Source organism: Alosa alosa, chromosome 1 (genome assembly GCF_017589495.1).
Source record: "Alosa alosa isolate M-15738 ecotype Scorff River chromosome 1, AALO_Geno_1.1, whole genome shotgun sequence".
Lineage (NCBI taxonomy): Eukaryota > Metazoa > Chordata > Actinopteri > Clupeiformes > Clupeidae > Alosa > Alosa alosa.
Genome location: NC_063189.1, coordinates 22,625,263 through 22,639,769, shown reverse-complemented (window position 1 = coordinate 22,639,769; position 14,507 = coordinate 22,625,263). Strand labels below are relative to the sequence as shown.

General features: G+C 41.6%; 1 protein-coding gene across 1 annotated transcript; it reads left to right on the top strand.

The window, feature by feature from the left end:
- The first annotated feature begins 3,075 nt into the window (after positions 1-3,075).
- Positions 3,076-13,068, top strand: adra1d (adrenoceptor alpha 1D). Its single transcript, XM_048239116.1, has 2 exons — positions 3,076-4,472; positions 11,727-13,068. Exons 1-2 carry the CDS (start codon positions 3,512-3,514, stop codon positions 12,278-12,280), a joined length of 1,515 nt encoding a protein of 504 aa, XP_048095073.1. The 5' UTR covers positions 3,076-3,511; the 3' UTR covers positions 12,281-13,068.
- The last annotated feature ends 1,439 nt before the right edge of the window (positions 13,069-14,507 follow it).

Here is a 14,507-nt window from a genome sequence, read left to right as displayed (position 1 = left end):
AGGCCTGGCTAACAATTTCTCTTGTAGTTCATCCCAAAGGTGTTTGAAGGCATATAGAAACCTGTTCTCAGTGGGCAAGGCACGTTCTTCCACACCAAACCCACCCAACAATGTCTTTATGGACCTTAAATGGGATATCACTGAAGTTCCTGTGGGTGCAATGGCAGGCTTCTCAAAACTTTTGTCTATATAGTGTATTGTTCTCCCTATTATAAGTCAGTGTGCAATCAAAATCAGTTTGAAATAATTATTATTATGTTGACCTTGCTATTATTATATCTCCACGGTGTCTGAGCAAACACTCTCACTGTCACAACGATCTCAGGTATGCACACAGAGGCCGAATTACCCAATATATATGTCTACAATATTAGGGCTCTGTCATGGGAAACTAGATAAGATCAGGAAGCAGCGATTGTGGATTTGTAGCAGAGGCTTCCTCGGCCCTGTAATGCGCCAGGCTTTGGAGAATACAGAGGGCAGGCAGAGAAAACTGGTTTAGAAAAGGCCAAAAATATAGCTCATCTCCCCACACTGCTGTCACAGATTTAACTGATTTTAGGGGATACCCCTTAAGGCTTTTCAAATAGAAATGCAATAACTGAATGATTAGCGCGGGAAACATTTGAGGGCATCTTTGTATCATCTGTTTTAGATTGTCCGTGTCTGCTGCTACTGCAGCAGAAAATCACAGTCAAAATAAATAAATATGGAGAGATTTGCTTGTGGTGGTGGTTGTGGAGCGTGAAGGCTGTGTGTGTGTGTGTGTGTGTGTCGGGAGAAGGGGACTGTTAGGTAATTGAATGGCAAATAAAAACATTACAGTTGATGTAGACATATATGCCATTCCCTTTCAAGTCATGCATTACAACAAACCTGAATGAAATCAAACATAATTTTGAAAATAGGAAAATGTCATAAAACAGTGGAAACCAAATATAAGAAATTGAGTTAGTCTCCACATAAATCATACATTAACTAATATTGATAAATCAAACTGAGAGGTTTCGTTGGGGATGGAATAATGGTCACAACAACCACACAATAGAAGATCAATACAGACTGTCCACTGAGAGTGTGCATCAAGAGCTATAATATATGGGAAATGTCAAGCCGCTCTCAAGGTCAACACACTATATTCCACCAGATGGTGAAAGGCATTTTATATGTTTCCCATATACAACTTCTTGGTAAGGTCTGACCCATGGGTCATATGGACCCACTTCACACTCACCCCTGGCCTACACAGCTGACTATCCTCAAACAGATTGGACTCCAAATGGCAATGTCAGGATGAATCAGGCCCAGTTAGTCCTACCATCAGCCTCTCTTTTGTGCACTGAGCTCTTTCGTGTCCAGTCTGATGTGCGTCTTTAGGGGAGAGCAACATATGAGTGACCAAAGGGGGCTTATGTAACAACTCAAGTACTCATTTCCACAGGGGGTCTGAAACTCTTGGGTTTGATCTTCCTTTGTTGATGGAACTCGGTTCTGCAGCAGAAATGTGTGTAATGACCGCTGCAAGACCACATGTTCACACAAGAGTGCTGATCAGTAATTACTGAAATATGCTTTTCATAGTGTACTTTTTTATTGCCTTACATGGTTCATCAAGTACTGCTTTGACTTTCCAGAGTTTATCATATTGTTTGGTAGTTACAATAAATGAAATGTAATAGCAATGAATGTCCCTATAAGGCCACATACAGTATATTGTAGGCTATGCTGAATGTCTCTTGTGGAAATAATTTCTCAGATTATTTAGCCCTTCCTCAATTGACTAAAGGCAATGTGATCGAGGGAAATGTCAGAAGTAAAATGAAACTGATAGGACGTTTGATTGTTCTGATTCTAACAGATTTATTATCCTATGCAACTTGATGTTCTTAAACAAGTACACATTATTTCTGAGATGTGTTTTGTTAGTGATGGACCCAGAGTTCAAATTACACTAAGACAATCAGGGGGGTTGGATGTGTGTATTAAAAAGCAGTGTTTTCTTTTTCAACTCAAATGTCAGCAGTGTAATACACTTGTGTGTATTAAATGTAGCAAACACCATGAGTCTAACTAAGGTATGCTGCATCAACACACACTCAAGTAAGCATGATTATTAATAGAGAATGAGTAGCCAACAGTAGGCATTTTTACTGACAAAATTGCATGTACATATTAGCTGCTAAATACACCATTTTAACGCAGTTTGGGAGGAACAGAAATGCAATGTACATTACAAAAGAACATATTGAATAGAGTGCATTCCCCCCAGACTGTTGTTTTTATCACTTTTTGGGGGGCCAGAGGGGTCAGGCCCCCCGTAATTCGAACTATGGATGGGCCTAGGCTACTAGAGTTGATCTACCAAGTGTCATCCTTTTTAAAGACATTCCCTGAACATATGTATCATTCATGGTCTCAGAAATCCATTCACGATCACAGAAATCCTTTTAATCTGGTAACGCTCACCTCTCCCCTCCACTGAGGTCATCCGTGAGTGTTGCACTCGTCTCGAACATTAAATCTCTCTGTCCATCGAGGTCTCTTCATCAATTGCGCTGTTTGTTTAAGAGATTTGCGGTAAAACAGATTTTTTCAACAGGACTGTCAATCATTAAAGCACTGGAAAACGGCCTATGCAGAGTGAATACTGTATATGGTATGACGATCATTCATGTAAACTAAATATTTGGCGAAGTAATGCTATAGAAACATCTACTGAATAATTCTTCATAATAATTAATACTTCTGCGTTCCAAAACCTTGGCGCACCATGCTGCTGTCCTCACTGCAACAGATCATTTGTAGGCTACATGAAAGCAACTATTAGGCTATACAGATTTCCCTCATCAACACGAAATTAAATGACAACTAAATAAGATTCAATAATATTCAAAACTCTCGAAAATGTATCCTGAAAACGCGTACCTACAAAGCCACTTCGCCATACAATACAGAACAAGAAACACAGCTCTCTCCTGTGGACATTGTTGGAATGACAATAATTACACCACGCGTCATCGAATTCACTTGCAGCGGAGGAGGGGACCTTACTCAGTCAGACTCCAAACAAAGACTTTCTAATCCAGTTTCTCGTAAAATCACTGAAGATGCCACCAGTGGAGTATCAACAATCTTGCGTTGCGGTTGGCTTTAAATGAGCTATACAACTCCTAAAGCTTGAATTACGAGGATTGTGACTACCTCAAATGACAGAGCAACACTGATAAAGGTATGCCAAGAAATTACCTTTTAAAATGAATAAGAATGTTCATCAATTGTCAGCGAAGATCTTGAAACAGTTTTTTTTTCATTCATATTTTGAACACGCACAATGTTCTTGCCAAACTGCGAAGGAATTGCTTATTACAAATATTTAGCCTACTGTAAGAGGACGTCAGTGACTGCACATTTGTATATGTATAAATACGCAAGTATATGTTAAGGATGTCATGAACTGGCCAATATTTTATGCTGGAACACACCTTTAAAGTTTTCTGTATGGAGTTTCAAAATGACACATTCTAAGTTACGGAACGCCAGCAATGAAGAAATTTACTCAGTGGAAGCGGGCAACACAACCATTTTGGACCACTTCTATAATAACACCAGCAACAGTACCTGTAAGAACGTTACACTGGAGAACGTTACCCTGGATGTTATCGGTGTTGGTGTCTTTCTGGCAGTATTCATTTTGGTGGCAATTATTGGAAACATATTGGTCATTCTTTCAGTTCTTTGCAATAGACACTTGCAGACTGTCACAAACTTCTTTATAGTAAACTTAGCCATTGCGGACTTACTCCTCAGCATTATTGTGTTGCCTTTCTCTGCATCCTTGGAGATCCTGGGATGCTGGGTCTTCGGCCGGGTTTTCTGCAACATCTGGGCAGCCGTGGACGTGTTGTGCTGCACCGCATCCATTTTAAGCCTTTGCATCATTTCTATAGATCGATACATTGGTGTGAAGCACTGTCTGAAGTATCCGACCATTATGACAGAGAGAAAAGCTGGAGTGATACTAATAGTGGTATGGGTGTCATCTATGGTCATTTCGATCGGTCCACTCCTGGGATGGAAGGAACCGCCACCTTTGGACGAGAGCATCTGCAAAATTACTGAGGAGCCGGGCTATGCCATCTTTTCCTCTTTGTTTTCGTTCTACCTCCCGCTCATGGTCATCCTGGTCATGTATTTCAGGGTGTATATAGTAGCCCGCAGGACAACCAAAAGTTTGGAAGCGGGCGTAAAACGGGAAAGAAATAAATCGATGGAAGTGGTCTTACGAATACACTGTCGGAGTGTGCCGGAGGACCCTGTCACGAGCGCAAAGGGTAAAAACCACCCGTTCCGAAGTTCACTCTCCGTGCGGTTGATGAAGTTTTCCAGGGAGAAAAAGGCTGCTAAAACTCTGGCCATTGTGGTTGGGATGTTCATCCTCTGTTGGCTGCCATTCTTCTTCGTTTTACCCGTTGGTAAGTTTTCATCCTGATTTTCTGATGAAGTTTCAAACACGTGAGCTCATGCAAGCCATGACAGATGCATCATATTCTTTCATTTAGGGTTCCTCGATTTAAAGATAACTGTTGCTAAAATGTAGTATGGTGTGACAATAAACTAAAAATGCAAATAGGCTAATGATTGATTTTACTCTTGGTGCAAGCATGTGTAAAATGTTCTGTGTTATTTCCAACCTAGTTAATATAGCTTTCTACAACAGGTTTGAAAAGCCTTTCTCATCACTGAAATCTGACTGGTAAAATATAATGCCAGCTATCACAGTACTATAATTTAACTCATTTAATAGTTGTCAGCTGTAGTGATTGTTAATAAATGTGCAGTACAGGACACTGCACTGACCAATAATGGACTACTGCACAATCACATTTACTGGGAGAAATTGATGATGATCCAGGAATGGCATATTTAATGTGTGGTTCATATTAAAAGTGATAGAATGAATATGTGAATACAGATGCTATTTGGTAGGTATGGATTCTGATTATTTTACATTTCTTCATCCATCATACTTGTGCTTTGCATACACAATCCAGTGAAAAGTTGCCCTATAGTGTAAATCACCAGCATGAAGCAAAGGACATAAACATAAACAAGGCAATGTTGTGCTTCACACAACTAGCTATAGAAGCATCATGAGGTGACATTGGTTGATGGCTAAATGTCATGCAGATGTAGGGCTAACAAGGTCTAATCTCTCACATGTAAATGCATGAAGAAGTAAGCCTACACCTTGATGTATAATTTTATAACATCATCAACATTTCCACCCCTGGTCAAAATAACACAAAAATAAAACACCATTTCCTCAGACATTTACATATAAATTAGATTAGCTTTTAGTTGTTAGTTACAGTATGCAAGATCAGTATAAGATATGAAATTCCATCTAAAATCAATCAAACAAACATGTCAAACAAAATGTATCTTGTGACAAAAATGTCAGTAGCTTCTTATCAAATATTCAACAAAGTTTAAATGTTTAATCATAACTATTCTAAACTAACTCTTAACTGACTAATGATAACCCTAAACCCCAGCCTGACTTAAACACCAACGCTGCTGAAATCTAAGGCTCTTGGTATTCATCACTGTCATTGAGTGAGAGCATGTGCTTTTTGATCTACAGTATGATGGCTTCTTAAAATAGCACTAAAATCTAATATCGGCCCAAATTAATTCAACATTATAACATTATATTCAGGTGTCTATAATGAGCACAACAAGTGTATATGCCTGTAAAAGTATTTTCATAATCACCACACATCTTTTTTTCTCCATGCTGAAATATGTCAATAGGCTCCTGCCATAACAGATATTTCCTTTGGTGAACACAGTTGTAACGGCACCCCTAGAGCTTAAAGATTACCGTAAGCGATCTCAATCCCTCTATTGCATTCACCCATAATCATATTCAACCCTTCAGAGTATGCTGTCTGTCTAGACTGACATTTGGCCAATGTTCACAGCTGGAGCACTCAAAACAAGCCCAAACACACTCTCCGATCAGAGCTAATTAACACAGGTGGGCTTTGCTGTGTGTGAAGCGTCATATACTTTGGCTAATGGAGTTGCAGGGCTGAGCATTCAAGGCATTTAATTCTTTGAGAGGGCCAATTTAGATATGCAACAACCCACACACACACACACACACACACACACACACACACACACACACACACACACACACACACACACACACAAACACACACACACACACCATTACATTGTGAAAGGAATAGTTGCATGAAAGATGTAATGTAATCAAATTGTTCTACTTAGCTCATTTGTTTTTAGTTGTATGGGAATATATGAATTCAATGTACAGTATCATGGATAAATGTAACTGTTGTTTTTGCACTATAAGTACGAGGTAGCCTAAACATAGTGGTTACATAATGGGTATCGGTAGTTGTTGTGTTAATTCACTGAAGGACTATATTAGGAAATGAAAGGCAGCTAAGATGAAAGCAAACATTTAGATGCTATTTCCTCATTTTGGGTACAAATGGAAGACCTGCTTTGAAAAATTATAAGTGTGAGGGTGTGCTTCTCTTGCCATTAGACAAAGCTCTCAGATAAGACTCATTAAAGGTAGACAGTCCATCACTGAAAATAAACGGTAAACAAAGAAAGCTGCCCTAATTCACACTGAGGTAGCACTGATGCTCCGAGTTCTGGGAATATAGTCCTTAAGGCTGGCTCTTGGAAAGATCTAAAATGTTTTAAAAACCAGCATTTTCCACAGTAAAGATAGTTGGTGTCACCTGTGGATTTGCTCACCGCAAATCTGTCTTCCTCTCTGTTATTAGCGATCATGCAGGACTCGAGCCCACAGTGCTTATGACCGTTCAGGCGAATGCCAACCAGGATTCATTGGTTGAAAACAGGAAGGGGGCCAGAAACATCACGGCACAGTTTGTTGGGTGCATTTTGTTTTGCTTGGTGATTCATAAAAACATTCATCATCTTTGAAGTTGTTTAATTCCTCTAGTGCTCCTAGTGCTTCCCTCCTCGGCAAGTTGTCTGAATGTAAACAGGCCCAGTCTTGACAGACATATGCAGCCCTCTACAATCAAGAAAAAACCCTCCATTAGGCAAATTCCTGCCTTTTCTCCACACACATGTGCATAGACCGTTATGGTAAACCAGATAACATCTCCTGGCTCAGACTTCCATATGCCGTGGGTGAGGGGATCAGCCCCTGGCTTTCCCAAGAAGCCCTTCTGACCTCCAGTGCAGCATGCATGACTGCAGTAATGAGCACTGTAATTGAGCACAGTTAAAGAGAGGTGTTTTCCTTTTCCTGAAGCCCAGCAACATGCCCCCAATCAGCAGAATGGAGATGGCTCGGTTCCACACGTACAATATGGAGGGAGAGATGTGGATATCTATCACCTCTCTCTCTACCTCTCTCGATTCTCTTCTCTCCCTCGCTTTATCTCCGGACTGATGAGGAAGGAAGCACTACAAAAACGATTGTCCAAGCCGTGGGGTTTCACAGCCACATGAAGACCTTGCAACAGGAATGTGTAATGACAGATAGCCTTGCACAAGGTTACATTGGCAGAACATCACCTGCTTTTTGGCACTGTTTGTTCATTTTACAGAGCTGTGCATCTTGAGAACAATAGTGTTTGTGTAAGAGTACTAGAAATGTACTCTTTACACAATGTGTAGCATGATTTTGTGTGTGTGTGTGTGTGTACACACACATATGTATTCTATGCTTCCTATTTGTTTATGCACTAAATCAGTAATAAAGTATGAGGGTAAACTGGGCTGGTAAAGAGGTTGAGTGCGTACGTGCATACACGTGCACATGTCAAGTGCAGGCATGGGGCTGATTCAGATGTATTACAAAGATAAATTGTGGTATGAAAACTGCATCATGGTCATAATTACATTGTAAATTAGTACTATAATTATACTCAGTAAGTTTAGGAAATGTTAAAATTCTGACTAATAGACTGAATGATAAAAATGCACAAGTTAGTCAAGTTAGTGAGTCAAAACAGCACACAGTCATACTTGCTCACATCACAACGGAGAGTAACAAATAGTGGCCTTTAAAGATTATAGTGTTGATATCGTATGAAATCTGCTACATCTCTTTGTCCTCCCAGGCTCATTTAACAGAACATCTCTCAGCATGCTGTTGTCGGAGAAGTCATACCTATGATTCATTTGTGTAATGTTGCTGTAAAATGCTTAGAGGATTATAAGAGAGGGAGCAATACATAATCAGTGTGTGTAGAATATTGCGATGATATCTTCTATGACTCACTGATAGTGCGAGGCATTTCTCGGTGGATTCCTTCACGTTGCACTTTTTTCCTGTGGCGCATGACTAATATGTCTTCATGTGTTTTCCCATGCCACTTAGAATACCCCACTACTCTGTGGTAGGCAGATCCAGCCAAAGGAAACAATTAAGTCAGGCGAAAGCAAGGCCATGTTATTTTAAGGGCTTTTTTTCATTGATTCTGGAAATACGTTTGGTTAATAGAATTCAAGTGACCATAATAAAAATGAAATAAAAATACATAAAATGTGGTGTTTGGATATGTGATTTGTTCACCACTGACAGATAACAGGTCATGAAGACATAATCATTTGATATTTGAAGGGGAAACATTTTTGTAAGAAAACATTAACAGCAGCCTGTGCCCCTGCACTGCTGAATATAATATTATCTATAAACAACCGGTTCTCCAGTGACTGAGCCCTCTTGTGTTACACATTTTTTCGCCCCGTGAAATTTCCTCCTATGCTTCCTGTTTAATTGGATTCTCCATTAACTGAATTTCCTCTTTTTCTGCTTTCTCATTGTTTTAAGTAGCACATGGCAAAGCTCCTATCTCCACCTTAATAGCTTGGCTACGGGTATTTTTGAAGTAAGACCTCCTGGCTGATCCATTGTGCCTCTGATCAAATCTAAATGTGGAATTTCGAAGCTGAGCTGCCTGTACTCTGCTGTAGTCTTTGTAGTCTTTCTAGTTTTTTCTGAGTCTCCCTGAGCCACTTCTGATCGTCATGCTGCACCCCCCCCCCCCCCCTCCCGGACTCACGTACAGTAAGCTGGCTGGGAGTGTTCATCACAAACTGTCAGGAGACACAGAGCTGCAGCGGGCTTTGATCTCCTGGCTCTCTCGAAGGGCAGGGCAAAGAGGCCCGACGCCAGGGACTATTGTCCTGTTGGTCTTGGACCTCAGCAGTTGCCTCGCCCCCTCAGTGGCTCTACAACAGAAGCCGCTGAGTCAGGAAAAGGGAAGGGAGAATGCAAAGATTCAAAGGGTAAAAAAAATCCTCTCCAGAAATACGCCCGTTAAGCCTTGTGTGACAAAGAGACGTGGTGAGTTTAAGTGGTTGACAGGAGATAAAAGTAGTCAGGCGTAAGTTGGGAGCAAGCAGAGCAGGCAGAGAAACTGAAGGGATCGTGTGGCACTGGTGATGCATGTCAAACCTCCGTGTGAGTTAAGTGTGTGGATCCCACGCAAGCAGTCCCATCCCACTTCACACACCATCCAGCGCTCCTCATAGCTGGCATGCCCCGGGTCATGTTACTGATCCTCCACCTCTGTGAAGAGGCGCAGAGGGCAAGTGATGTTTACGAGCTGACTGACAGAATGACGGCCTGATTGACAGATTCTGTTGGTTCTGTTGATGAAGAACACAGTAAAACTGCCATGTCGAGGATTTGAATGATGTGATCCAATCTTACAGAACACATTTCCTGTCCTCTCAAAGTATGGAAGTATGTCAACATCAAAGTATGTCATAAGCCTTTCATTGGAATGATATTTATTTTGTGTGCATAATGTGTTATTTCCCAAGCTGGCACCGTGGTTTCTGTTTTCATCTATCTGCTGAGTCACACTGAAGATTTAGTATACATCTGATAGAAGTAATCAGTCACAGCTCCTGATGCCTCCCTAATTAACTATGACACATCATTACCTCAATTAAGTGAGGGTGCTCAATTTAACAAGCTTATACTGAATAATGTATCAGCGGAGTCTAACAAGGGTAGGTGCTTTCCTCTCAGGAGCTTGAGCTCGCTTGAGAAAGTCACGTATTAAATACGGCTAAGAGTGTTAGGAAAGATGAAAGGCAAGCGGAACAGCAAGGGGTGGGGAAGCTGTCAGGGAAAAAAAGCGGTGGAGGGCACACACTGTTTACAATCAACAGCCTCTGTCCTTCACACCAAAAACAAACCTGCGTGCTCCCATTGGGTGTGTGGGTGATTCCACTTGTTTTTTAGCCTTGGGTAGATGGAGAGGGCCCCCGTGTCTGTGTTAAACTGAAGCATACACATGCTGGGTAGCCTTTTGTTCTGCTTAGAGGAAAGGGGAAATAAATAAACATACAGAACCCAAAGAAGATATGTAGGAAGGAATGCAACTTTTGAAATGTGTAATGTTGCTGTAAAAATAAAGCTTAAATATCACGAATCAAGAAAACAACACATTTGGCGGTTTATCCGTCAGATTATCAGGGCATATTACACTTTTTTTTTCACTTAGCAAGACTTTTTCTATTTTTCTGCCAAATATCCAGAGCTCTAGTGGTTTTGGAGATACGTAAACACCACAATTACTTTGCCACAGAGCATCTCCCTGTAGGAAAGTCGTTTTATCTCAGACAGACAATTACATCTAATTACAGGATCACTCTCTGGCCTGGAGTTGACTGGCCAGGCCCAAAGGCATTTCACTCATTTTCCAGAGTACCTTCCCAGCACTATGTTCAGGCCCCCACCCCACCCCACCTCACCCCACCCCACCCAGACCCATTGCAGCCACACAATTCTCTATTAATAGCAGCCTGGCTGATAGTAGCAACTCTGGGCCGGCGCGATGCCCAAAATTGCAGCCTGGTGTCCGAGGCGAGGAGATGACATCTGTTTCATGTGTGAGATAGTGTCACGCAAGTCCCCTGGCCTCTCTAAAGCGGAAGGAGGGAGGAGGACAGGCGAAGTGGCAACATACGCTCTGGAGAGAGTGTGATTACATGAGCGTGTGTGTGTAGGTGTGTGTGTGTGAGAGAGAGAGAGAGAGAGAGAGAGAGACAGAGGGAGAGAGAAAGAGAGAGAGATAGAGGCTGAATGTCACTGACCAAAACAGTTATCTGAGCCCAGTGCATGCTTGATCCCTGAAGCCAGAATTCCTTCATTATTTTATCATTTGTTCATGTTTTTCGTTACTCTCTCTAGAACTGGGTAATGCTTAAAACTCAAGGGATGATTACACATTTAATGACTTTCCTAAACTCAAATGACTTTCCAAAGAATCTGCGGCCTGATAACTGACCTGTTATATAACACACTTGTGGTCTTCCCAGGTGCCTGAACAGAAAAAGAGTTTTGGAGAAAGATTCTCTTTTGTCAAATAAAAATCGAAAGAACAAAGTTGCTGGACATCTAATTAGTAATACTTCAGACTCTCTTCCAGTTAAAAACTTAACATTCATTTTTGGTTAGTGCTTCCAAATCATTCATGTTGTCTCCATTTAAATATCAGTCTTGTACACTGCAGGAATTCTTAGCACTGCTATTTCCAAAAATCAAAGCAGTGTGGGAGCAAAGCTAGATTTCACAACAAATGTCATGATACTCAGGGAGAACTAATCTGCACTCTTGAGCAAGAGTGTTAATGATCAGTGTTTTGCCAGCATTAATGGGTCTTATCGTTGTCTCTACGCTATCGCAGGCTCCCTGTTCCCCAAGGTGAAGCCCTCTGAGATGGTGTTCAAAGTCATCTTCTGGCTGGGCTACTTCAACAGCTGCATCAACCCCATCATTTACCCGTGCTCCAGCAAGGAGTTCCAGCGCGCCTTCACGCGCCTGCTCCGCTGTCAGTGCCAGCGACGGAGGCGCGTCCTGCGCCGCTTCTATGACCAGCGCTGGCGCACGGCGGTCAGGGCCCCAGGGCGGGACCCGCGTGGGGAGTACCGGCCGCCGGGCTTCTCGGTCAGCGAGACGTGCAGCAGCTCTGTGTTCTCCTACCGCAGCAAGGGCCGCAGCTTCAGCGTGAGGGGCTGGAACCTCTTCCCACCGCTGCAGAAGTCCTCCTTCCACCTGAAGGAGAAGATGAACAACATCTCCAACAAGATCCGCAGTGGCCAAGGCCGGACCGCCACGCCAGCGCTAGGCAGGACTGAGATCGACACCGTCTCCATGGGCATCTATGACTGTACAGAGCAGAGCAGCTATCAGATATACGACCTCACTGACTGCTACAGCCTGAAGGAGACTGATATTTAAGCCATGGAAACTGCTGCTTTTGGGGGCTGCTTTTGAAGCTGATGCAGAGCCGTGAGACAAGTAGGCAAATGAGACTGATTTATAAACTTTGCCTTTAAATGTTCAGATAAACTATGTGTCTTTCAGAAAACTTCCCTCCTTGGTAAAGTCTTAAACCGGTCACTTTGATAAAAGCACAAGTGATATCAATGTGGTATCCATGATGGTGATGTATGTAAAATGTTGAAGCAAAATGTTGTTGCGATGTGTTCGTGGGTGAGCAGAGTGGGATTAGGATATGTTCAAATGAGAAAAACTGAATGTTTTTGTAAATGCTATCACCAATTTACACTGCCAAAATACAGTGTAAAAACTATCACCACTTGATGTAAAGACAGACTCTTGGCCTTTAAAGAGTTCCACCACTGACCAGTAACTTGACGGAGTGGAAATGATTTCATCTGTCTTTCCGCACAAAGCCAACTCTTTATGAAAAACAAACACAAACAACAAACTCTTGTGCATCAGACATAGACAAATCAACATGTGGCACACTATGGACAGACATTTCAACACACAAGCTATGTTCTATTGGATAGAACCCTGCTATGTTCTATTGGATAGAACCCTGTGTCCACAAAGCCATTGGCGAGAGTGGTACTGTCCGTATGAAAGCTGAGCAACAGATTCATTTCTTGCATCAGTTACTCAGTTATATCAAATTGCTAAATGATGCTTTCTATTTGTATTTCCAATGTCGTGATATCTGTCTGTGTCTGATATAAAGTGAAATAAATCAATCAAATTGTGCTTTTTAGTTTCTGTCTACCCAGTACCTGATGTCCCCAGTAGATGTCAGTAGTATTTTGCCACTTGATCTTTGCAGATGATAGCATTTCTTGTAACATCACATTAAACAGTGGATGACGTAAATCTAGGATTGTTAGATTGTCTTTGATAGCAGAACTCTAAAAAATCAAATATGCTATGGGTCTATGTTGTATGCCATTACCATCACACACACCCAAAGTACAGTATTATGATGAAATTAAATATTTACCATTTTGAAAGTGTCTATTTTTGCTCAATGGGAACCATATACATGTGATTTATAGTTGAACATGTAGTGAAGCCTTAAAACAGTTATCAAGTCAACCAACTGAAATATGTTGATCATTTGAATTCATAGTGCTTGGTGATAAAAAAGGAATGGTTCAAATGGCCATCCAAAGTCTTCATGCAATTTAATCAACAGCAGCTGAGGTCCCCAGGCACACTCGTCTTTTAAAGTGCTCTTTTGACCTTAAAGTTAGCCATTTATTTTCCTGTTTATATCCCACTAGTCTTCAATCTGATGCAATTCTAATTGAAATCATAATGTTTGTTTGTAGCACCTTACAGCCTCAGCTGTAATCATCTATAGAGCATTGCCATGGTTGTTGCTCAATTTCTGCTCCATCATATTTTAATAGTGGGGCTTTTTTTATGAAGCACGCTGAGCATTTTAATCTGAAAACAGTTTAATCTAAAAAACACAACTTGTCAAAAGCTTGGACCTTTTGTTCCTGTCCCTCCCATTAGAGACATCTTGTCTATGCTTTGTGTTCTCTCATCATTATAGACATGAGTGAACTAGATAGGTCAAAAACACATGTGTTTATACTCCACGCTAAGACTTCCTGTCCAGCTCGCGTCCAAAAACACAGGAACACAGCAGGGCATGTCAGTCCATTTCCTGTAACGTAATGCAAGGGTCAAGTAAGCACACTGGAAACTAGAAAGTAGTCACACCCATGAAGCCGTTTCGCAGCAATCATTTGGAGAGTGGGCCAAACACAGTGATTCATGACCAAAACACAAACCGAATCTCTCAGCACATCTCTTCTTGTCAGCCTTCTGATTTTGCCCTTTCAGCTACTCTTAGTCTCCCTTTCTCTCTTTCTATCATTTTGTCCTGCTGTCTTTCTTTCTTTTTCACTCTATCCTCCCTTTCTCCCTCCTATCCTCCTACCCTCTGTCCCTCTCTCTCTCTGTCTCCATCTCCGTCTGCCCCCCCCCCATTATTCCGGTCGGCTGGTCAGGCTGGTGCCAGTGTTTGACCCTGTCTCTCCAGTTTTAGACAAAAATAATTTCATAAGCATGAATAAGAGGGCTGTGTGTCAAATTCTATTTTTACAGAACTATTCCACCTCTCTAATGCTGTGTGAGGGCCAGCATGCACACGGGAGAAGTCTACCCATCAGAGCGT

Excerpts from the sequence above, each read along its gene's own strand:
- adra1d (XM_048239116.1), top strand. The coding sequence starts at position 3,512 with ATGACACATTCTAAGTTACGGAACGCCAGCAATGAAGAAATTTACTCA. Across the intron at positions 4,473-11,726 it reads CTTCTTCGTTTTACCCGTTG|GCTCCCTGTTCCCCAAGGTG; the intron begins GTAAGTTTTCAT and ends ACGCTATCGCAG.